This window comes from Salmo salar, chromosome 21, assembly GCF_965601325.2.
Source record: "Salmo salar chromosome 21, fSalSal1, whole genome shotgun sequence".
Taxonomy (NCBI): Eukaryota; Metazoa; Chordata; class Actinopteri; order Salmoniformes; family Salmonidae; genus Salmo; species Salmo salar.
In genome coordinates this window covers 56,260,001-56,270,000 of record NC_138311.1, presented here as the reverse complement: position 1 = coordinate 56,270,000, position 10,000 = coordinate 56,260,001, and the positions used below count along the sequence as shown (strand labels likewise).

Genomic DNA, 10,000 nt, shown 5'->3' with positions numbered 1-10,000 from the left:
CTGACTGATGGAGGGACGGTAGAGGAGAGGGGATCTGTCTCAGCGTCTGACTGATGGAGGGACGGTAGAGGGGACAGGAGAGGGGATCTGTCTCAGCGTCTGACTGATAGAGGGACGGTAGAGGAGAGGGGATCTGTCTCAGTGTCTGACTGATGGAGGGACGGTAGAGGAGAGGGGATCTGTCTCAGTGTCTGACTGATGGAGGGACGGTAGAGGAGATGGGATCTGTCTCAGCGTCTGACTGATGGAGGGACGGTAGAGGGGACAGGAGAGGGGATCTGTCTCAGCGTCTGACTGATGGAGGGACGGTAGAGGAGAGGGGATCTGTCTCAGTGTCTGACTGATGGAGGGACGGTAGAGGAGAGGGGATCTGTCTCAGTGTCTGACTGATGGAGGGACGGTAGAGGAGATGGGATCTGTCTCAGCGTCTGACTGATGGAGGGACGGTAGAGGAGAGGGGATCTGTCTCAGCGTCTGACTGATGGAGGGACGGTAGAGGAGAGGGGATCTGTCTCAGCGTCTGACTGATGGAGGGACGGTAGAGGAGACAGGAGAGGGGATCTGTCTCAGCGTCTGACTGATGGAGGGACGGTAGAGGAGAGGGGATCTGTCTCAGCGTCTGACTGATGGAGGGACGGTAGAGGAGAGGGGATCTGTCTCAGTGTCTGACTGATGGAGGGACGGTAGAGGAGAGGGGATCTGTCTCAGCGTCTGACTGATGGAGGGACGGTAGAGGAGAGGGGATCTGTCTGAGCGTCTGACTGATGGAGGGACGGTAGAGGAGAGGGGATCTGTCTCAGCGTCTGACTGATGGAGGGACGGTAGAGGAGAGGGGATCTGTCTCAGTGTCTGACTGATGGAGGGACGGTAGAGGAGATGGGATCTGTCTCAGCGTCTGTCTGACTGATGGAGGGACGGTAGAGGAGAGGGGATCTGTCTCAGTGTCTGACTGATGGAGGGACGGTAGAGGGGACAGGAGAGGGGATCTGTCTCAGTGTCTGTCTGACTGATGGAGGGACGGTAGAGGAGAGGGGATCTGTCTCAGTGTCTGACTGATGGAGGGACGGTAGAGGAGAGGGGATCTGTCCCAGTGTCTGACTGATGGAGGGACGGTAGAGGAGAGGGGATCTGTCTCAGCGTCTGACTGATGGAGGGACGGTAGAGGGGACAGGAGAGGGGATCTGTCCCAGTGTCTGACTGATGGAGGGACGGTAGAGGAGAGGGGATCTGTCCCAGTGTCTGACTGATGGAGGGACGGTAGAGGAGAGGGGATCTGTCTCAGTGTCTGTCTGACTGATGGAGGGACGGTAGAGGAGAGGGGATCTGTCTCAGTGTCTGACTGATGGAGGGACGGTAGAGGAGAGGGGATCTGTCTCAGTGTCTGACTGATGGAGGGACGGTAGAGGAGAGGGGATCTGTCTCAGTGTCTGACTGATGGAGGGACGGTAGAGGAGAGGGGATCTGTCTCAGTGTCTGACTGATGGAGGGACGGTAGAGGAGAGGGGATCTGTCTCAGTGTCTGTCTGACTGATGGAGGGACGGTAGAGGAGAGGGGATCTGTCTCAGTGTCTGACTGATGGAGGGACGGTAGAGGAGAGGGGATCTGTCTCAGCGTCTGACTGATGGAGGGACGGTAGAGGAGAGGGGATCTGTCTCAGTGTCTGACTGATGGAGGGACGGTAGAGGGGACAGGAGAGGGGATCTGTCTCAGCGTCTGACTGATGGAGGGACGGTAGAGGAGAGGGGATCTGTCTCAGTGTCTGACTGATGGAGAGACGGTAGAGGAGAGGGGATCTGTCTCAGTGTCTGACTGATGGAGGGACGGTAGAGGAGAGGGGATCTGTCTCAGCGTCTGACTGATGGAGGGACGGTAGAGGGGACAGGAGAGGGGATCTGTCTCAGCATCTGACTGATGGAGGGACGGTAGAGGAGAGGGGATCTGTCTCAGTGTCTGACTGATGGAGGGACGGTAGAGGAGAGGGGATCTGTCTCAGCGTCTGACTGATGGAGGGACGGTAGAGGAGAGGGGATCTGTCTCAGCGTCTGACTGATGGAGGGACGGTAGAGGAGAGGGGATCTGTCTCAGCGTCTGACTGATGGAGGGACGGTAGAGGAGAGGGGATCTGTCTCAGTGTCTGACTGATGGAGGGACGGTAGAGGAGAGGTGATCTGTCTCAGTGTCTGACTGATGGAGGGACGGTAGAGGAGAGGGGATCTGTCCCAGTGTCTGACTGATGGAGGGACGGTAGAGGAGAGGGGATCTGTCTCAGCGTCTGACTGATGGAGGGACAGTAGAGGAGAGGGGATCTGTCTCAGTGTCTGACTGATGGAGGGACGGTAGAGGAGAGGGGATCTGTCTCAGTGTCTGACTGATGGAGGGACGGTAGAGGAGAGGTGATCTGTCTCAGTGTCTGACTGATGGAGGGACGGTAGAGGAGAGGGGATCTGTCTCAGCGTCTGACTGATGGAGGGACGGTAGAGGAGAGGGGATCTGTCTCAGCGTCTGACTGATGGAGGGACAGTAGAGGAGAGGGGATCTGTCTCAGTGTCTGACTGATGGAGGGACGGTAGAGGAGAGGGGATCTGTCCCAGTGTCTGACTGATGGAGGGACGGTAGAGGAGAGGGGATCTGTCTCAGTGTCTGACTGATGGAGGGACGGTAGAGGAGAGGGGATCTGTCTCAGTGTCTGTCTGACTGATGGAGGGACGGTAGAGGAGAGGGGATCTGTCTCAGTGTCTGACTGATGGAGGGACGGTAGAGGAGAGGGGATCTGTCTCAGCGTCTGACTGATGGAGGGACGGTAGAGGAGAGGGGATCTGTCTCAGCGTCTGACTGATGGAGGGACGGTATAGGAGAGGGGATCTGTCTCAGCGTCTGACTGATGGAGGGACGGTAGAGGAGAGGGGATCTGTCTCAGTGTCTGACTGATGGAGGGACGGTAGAGGAGAGGGGATCTGTCTCAGCGTCTGACTGATGGAGGGACGGTAGAGGAGAGGGGATCTGTCTCAGCGTCTGACTGATGGAGGGACGGTAGAGGAGAGGGGATCTGTCTCAGTGTCTGTCTGACTGATGGAGGGACGGTAGAGGAGACAGGAGAGGGGATCTGTCTCAATATTTGACGAGTCACTGTGTGCATCCCAAATGCAGTCTAAAGTAGTGCACTATATAGGGAATAGGGTGTAATTTAAGAGGAGAGGGGAGATAAATACTTTAAAGCTCAGAGGGAGCACTGACAGACGCAAACAGGAGTGTGTGTGTGTGTGTGTGTGTGTGTGTGTGTGTGTGTGTGTGTGTGTGTGTGTGTGTGTGGTGTGTGTGTGTGTGTGTGTGTTGTGTTGTGTTGTGTGCTAGCCACCCATACCTTAGGATGGTTGGTCTTGCTGTCCAGTATGAACGTCCAGTCTTTGCCCGTCAGGCTGTGAGACACGCGGTACTTCCTGACGAAGGCCCTGTTCTCAGCTGAGGTACTCCCTTCCACGCTCCTCGCCCCCTGGGTGATGACACCTCGCACTGTCTTAGGGACCCCCAAGTCCACCTGAATCCCCCCCCAAAAAAAGATCAGATCCAACTTTAAAAAAAATCACAACACATTTCAACGGTGAGAAGACTAAAGCTAAGAGAGACATTGTTTCTGGATCTTGATCTGGTCACGTTGTCTACCTGGAGCCACTCCTCCCCGGCCAGAGGCTGTGTTGGGCTGGGGAACCATCCCGACCTGCTGGCTACCAGCCTGGCTGTCCCCATGGAGCCATGGATATCCCTCATGGAGGACGCTGTGATCTGGGAGTCGGGCAGCAGGCCCGACAGCATCCCCTGCATCTCAGAACACGGAGCGTCTGGAGAGAAGAGAGAATTTATTCATTTTTATTGAACACATTTAAAATACATCTACGGCCGGTGAGGGGAGGTTAGGGGGAAGGGGAGGTTAGGGGGAGAGAAGGGGAGGTTAGGGGGAAGGGGAGGTTAGGGGGAGAGAAGGGGAGGTTAGGGGGAAGGGGAGGTTAAGGGTAGAGAAGGGGAGGTTAGGGGGAGAGAAGGGGAGGTTAGGGGGAAGGGGAGGTTAAGGGTAGAGAAGGGGAGGTTAGGGGGAGAGAAGGGGAGGTTAGGGGGAGAGAAGGGGAGGTTAGGGGGAGAGAAGGGGAGGTTAGGGGGAAGGGGAGGTTAGGGGGAAGGGGAGGTTAAGGGTAGAGAAGGGGAGGTTAGGGGGAGAGAAGGGGAGGTTAGGGGGAGAGAAGGGGAGGTTAGGGGGAAGGGGAGGGGAGGTTAGGGGGAAGGGGGGGTTAGGGGGAAGGGGAGGATAAGGGTAGAGAAGGGGAGGTTAGGGGGAAGGGGAGGTTAAGGGGAGAGAAGGGGAGGTTAGGGGGAGAAAAGGGGAGGTTAAGGGTAGAAAAGGGGAGGTTAAGGGGAGAGAAGGGGAGGTTAGGGGGAGAGAAGGGGAGGTTAAGGGGGAGAGAAGGGGAGGTTAAGGGGAACGGGAGGTTGAGGTGAGAGAAGGGGAGGTTAAGGGGGAAGGGGGGGTTAGGGGGAGAGAAGGGGAGGTTAGGGGGAAGGGGAGGTTAAGGGGGAAGGGGAGGTGAGGTGAGAGAAGGGGAGTTTAGGGGGAGAGAAGGGGAGGTTAAGGGGGAAGGGGGGGTTAGGGGGAGAGAAGAGAGCTGGGTGATGAGCATTGACGAAAACTGACGTTGACATTTCAAGGCTAGTGAGATCAATGATTCATGTCGTTATGTCACAGCAGTCGGCTTCAACAGTAAATAATGAATCAACAAACACAAGCCACTCTTTTTCCGAATCCCAAATGGATCCCTTTTCCCTATATAGCACACTACATTTGACCAGGGTCCATAGGGCTGTTACTTAAAGCACCTCCCACAAACAAACCTTTACTAGTGCTCAGGGAATAAAGCTGTTTCCCCTCCATCACACAACATGCTATAAATAAAGGATTGATTCTAGTGTAGGTCTCTGACACAGGGATGAACGGAATGGAGGAGTGAGCGAAAGAGAGAGAACGAGAGAGAGAGACAACTAAGAGAGAGAGAGAGAGAGAGAGCAGTGAGATAGAGAGAGAGAGACAACTCAGAGAGAGAGAGAGAGCAGTGAGATAGAGAGAGAGAGAGACAACTCAGAGAGAGAGAGAGAGAGAGAGAGAGCTGTGAGATAGAGAGAGAAAGACAACTCAGAGAGAGAGAGAGAGAGAGCTGTGAGATAGAGAGAGAGAGATCTGTGAGATAGAGAGAGAGAGAGACAACTCAGAGAGAGAGAGAGAGAGAGCTGTGAGATAGAGATAGAGAGAGACAACTCAGAGAGAGAGAGAGATCTGTGAGATAGAGAGAGAGAGAGACAACTCAGAGAGAGAGAGAGCAGTGCGATAGAGAGAGAGAGAGACAACTCAGAGAGAGAGAGAGAGCTGTGAGATAGAGAGAGAGAGAGACAACTCAGAGAGAGAGAGAGAAAGCTGTGAGATAGAGATAGAGAGAGACAACTCAGAGAGAGAGAGAGAGCTGTGAGATAGAGAGAGAGAGAGAGACAACTCAGAGAGAGAGAGAGAGAGAGATGGTTCTGAGTCTACGCCTTAACCTGAGTCTACTCCTTCACTATGGTGAATCACTAAAACAATACAGAAATACACTACGGAAAAAGAAGGAACAGCACGTCAGAAATCAGCTCAATATAATTGAAGAGTCCATAGAATCTAACCACTTCTGGGAAAATTGGAAAACACTAAACAAACAACAACACGGAGAGTTATCTATCCAAAATGGAGAAATATGGGTAAACCACTTCTCCAATCTGTTTGGCTCTATAACAAAGAACAAACAGCAAAAACATATACATGATGAAATACAAATGTTAGAATCAACTATTAAAGACTATCAGAACCCACTGGATTCTCCAATTACCTTGAATGAACTACAGGACAAAATAAAAAATCCTCCAATCCAAAAAGGCCTGTGGTGTTGATGGTATCCCTCAATGAAATGATAAAATATACAGACCACAAATTCCAATTGGCTAAACTTAAACTCTTTAACCTGTTGGGTCTAGGGGGCAGCATTTGCACGTCTGGATAAAAAAAATGTACCCGATTTAATCTGGTTACTAATCCTACCCAGTAACTAGAATATGCATATACTTATTATATATGGATAGAAAACACTCTAAAGTTTCCAAAACTGTTTGAATGGTGTCTGTGAGTATAACAGAACTCATTTGGCAGGCAAAACCCTGAGACATTTTCTGACAGGAAGTGGATACCTGATGTGTTGTATTGACTTTAAACCTATCCCATTGAAAAACACAGGGGTTTAGGAATATTTTGGCACTTCCTATTGCTTCCACTAGATGTCACCAGCCTTTACAAAGTGTTTTGAGTCTTCTGGAGGGAGATCTGACCGAACAAGAGCCATGGAACGATGATGTCCCATTAGACACCTGGCGCGCTAGTTGATGTTGGGTACCCTCGTTCCAATACGTTATAAAAGAGTATGCATCATCCTGAGCTCTGACATCTTCCCCAATATTTGGAACCAAGGACTGATCACCCCAATCCACAAAAGTGGAGACAAATTTGACCCCAATAACTACCGTGGGAAATGCGTCAACAGCAACCTTGGGAAAAACCTCTGCATTATTAACAGCAGACTCGTACATTTCCTCAGTGAAAACAACGTACTGAGCAAATGTCAAATTGGCTTTTTACCAAATTACCGTAGGACAGACCACGTATTCACCCTGCACACCCTGATTGACAAACAAACAAACCAAAACAAAGTAAAAGTCTTTTCATGCTTTGTTGATTTCAAAAAAGCATTCGACTCAATTTGGCATGAGGATCTGAGGGTCTGAGGGTCTGAGGGTCTGAGGGTCTGAGGGTCTGAGGGTCTGCTATACAAATGGATGGAAAGTGGTGTTGGGGGAAAACATACGGCATTATAAAATCCATGTAAACAAACAACAAGTGTGCAGTTAAAATTGGTAAAAAACACACATTTCTTCCCACAGGGCCGTGGGGTGAGACAGGGATGCAGCTCAAGCCCCAACCTCTTCAACATATATATCAACGAATTGGCGCGGGCACTAGAAAAGTCTGCAGCACCCGGCCTCACCCTACTAGAATCTGAAGTCAAATGTCTACTGTTTGCTGATGATCTGGTGCTTCTGTCCCCAACCAAGGAGGGCCTACAGCAGCACCTAGATCTGTCCCCAACCAAGGAGGGTCTACAGCAGCACCTAGATCTGTCCCCAACCAAGGAGGGTCTACAGCAGCACTTAGATCTGTCCCCAACCAAGGAGGGTCTACAGCAGCACCTAGATCTGTCCCCAACCAAGGAGGGTCTACAGCAGCACCTAGATCTGTCCCCAACCAAGGAGGGCCTACAGCAGCACCTAGATCTGTCCCCAACCAAGGAGGGTCTACAGCAGCACCTAGATCTGTCCCCAACCAAGGAGGGCCTACAGCAGCACCTAGATCTTCTGCACAGATTCTGTCAGACCTGGGCCCTGACAGACCTGGGCCCTGACAGTAAATCTCAGTAAGACAAAAATAATGGTGTTCCAAAAAAAGGTCCAGTTGCCAGAACCACAAATACAAATTCCATCTAGACACCGTTACCCTTGAGCACACAAAAAAAACTATACATACTTTGGCCTAAACATCAGCGCCACAGGTAACTTCCACAAAGCTGTGAACGATCTGAGAGACAAGGCAAGAAGGGCCTTCTATGCCATCAAACGGAACATAAAACTCAACATCCCAATTAGGATCTGGCTAAAAATACTTGAATCAGTTATAGAACCCCTTATGGTTGTGAGGTCTGGGATCACCAACCAAGAATTCACAAAATGGGACAAACAACAAATTGCAAAAATATCCTCTGTGTTCAACGTAGAACACCAAATAATGCATGCAGAGCAGAATTAGGCCGATACCTGCTAATTATCAAAATCCAGAAAAGAGACGTTAAATTCTACAACCACCTAAAAGGAAGCGATTCCCAAACCTTCCATAACAAAGCCATCACCTACAGAGAGATAAACCTGGAGAAGAGTCCCCTAAGCAAGCTGGTCCTGGGGCTCTGTTCACAAACACAAACAGACTCCACAGAGCCCCAGGACAGCAACACAATTAGACCCAACCAAATCATGAGAAAACAAAAAGATAATTACTTGACACATTGGAAAGAATTAACAAAAAAACTGAGCAAACTAGAATGCTATTTGTCCCTAAACAGAGAGGACACAGTGGCAGAATACCTGACCACTGTGACTGACCCAAACTTAAAGAAAGCTTTGACTATGTACAGACTCAGTGAGCAAAGCCTTGCTATTGAGAAAGGCCGCTGTAGGCAGACCTGGCTCTCAAGAGAAGACAGGCTATGTGCAACACTGACCACAAAATGAGGTGGAAACTGAGCTGCACTTCCTAACCTCCTGCACAATGTATGACCATATTAGAGAGACATATTTCCCTCAGTTTACATAGACACACAAAGATTTAGAAAACAAACCTGATTTTGATAAACTCCCATATCTACTGGGTGAAATACCAGTATTTCATCACAGCAGCAAGATTTGTGACCTGTTGCCACAAGAAAAGGTCAACCAGTGAAGAACAAACACCATTGTAAATACAACCCATATTTATGTTTATTTATTTTCCCTTTTGTACTCTAACTATTTGCACATCATTACAACACTGTATATAGACATAACATGACATTTGTAATGTCTTTATTCTTTTGGAACTTCTGTGAGTGTAATGTTTACTGATCATTTTTATTGTTTACTTCACTTTTGTATGTTATCTACTTCACTTGCTTTGACAATGTTAACATATGTTTCCCATGCCAATAAAGCCCCTTGAATTTAATTGAGAGATGAGACAGAGATAGAGAAAGAGACAGAGAGAGAGAGAGAGAGAGAGAGAGACAGAGATGAGACAGAGACAAGCAGAGAGAGCGAGAGAGAGAGAGAGAGACAGAGAGAGAGAGAGAGAGAGAGAGTTGACAGCATCCCAGCTAAACAGCCCTTCTCCTTTCATGTGATGTGAGGGGAAACAAATCACCTCTAATCCCCGTGGCAACTGACAGGGACAGGGACAGGGACAGGTTCAGGGTCAGGGACAGGGTCAGGGACAGGGACAGGTTCAGGGACAGGGACAGGTTCAGGGACGGGTTCAGGGTCAGGGACAGGTTGAGGGACAGGGAAAGGGACGGGTTCAGGGACAGGGACAGGGACAGGGTCAGGGACAGGGACAGGTTCAGGGACAGGGACAGATTCAGGGACAGGGACAGGGACAGGGGAAGGGACAGGGGAAGGGACAGGGACAGGTTCAGGGACAGGGACAGGTCAGGGACAGGGACAGGTTCAGGGACGGGTTCAGGGTCAGGGACAGGTTGAGGGACAGGGAAAGGGACGGGTTCAGGGACAGGGACAGGGACAGGGACAGGGACAGGTTCAGGGACAGGGACAGATTCAGGGACAGGGACAGGGACAGGGACAGGTTCAGGGACAGGGTCAGGGACAGGGTCAGGGACAGGGTCAGGGTCAGGGACAGGTTCAGGGTCAGGGACAGGGTCAGGGACAGGGTCAGGGACAGGGACAGGGTCAGGGTCAGGGACAGGTTCAGGGACAGGGACAGGTTCAGGGACAGGGACAGGGACAGGTTCAGGGACAGGGACAGGGACAGGGACAGGGACAGGGACAGGGACAGGGACAGGGACAGGTTCAGGGCCAGGGACAGGTTCAGGGACAGGGACAGGTTCAGAGCCAGGGGTAGGGACAGGGTCAGGGACAGGGTCAGGGACAGGTTCAGGGCCAGGGACAGGGACAGGTTCAGGGCCAGGGACAGGTTCAGAGCCAGGGGTAGGGACAGGGTCAGGGACAGGGTCAGGGACAGGTTCAGGGCCAGGGACAGGGACAGGTTCAGGGCCAGGGACAGGTTCAGGGACAGGGACAGGGTCAGGGACAGGGACAGGTTGAGGGACAGGGAAAGGGACG

General features: G+C 51.3%; 1 protein-coding gene across 2 annotated transcripts in view; it reads right to left on the bottom strand.

Annotated features, from left to right (window-relative positions):
- Window positions 1-10,000, bottom strand: part of LOC106582529 (neuropilin-2) — a 258,981-nt gene that overhangs the window by 79,886 nt on the left and 169,095 nt on the right. For both annotated transcript variants that reach the window (XM_045704914.2, XM_045704915.2), the window contains exons 9-10: window positions 3,662-3,837; window positions 3,363-3,536 (exon numbers count right to left, since the gene is read on the bottom strand). In XM_045704914.2, coding sequence (XP_045560870.2) covers window positions 3,363-3,536; window positions 3,662-3,837 — 350 coding nt within the window. The remainder of the gene's footprint in view (window positions 1-3,362; window positions 3,537-3,661; window positions 3,838-10,000) is intronic.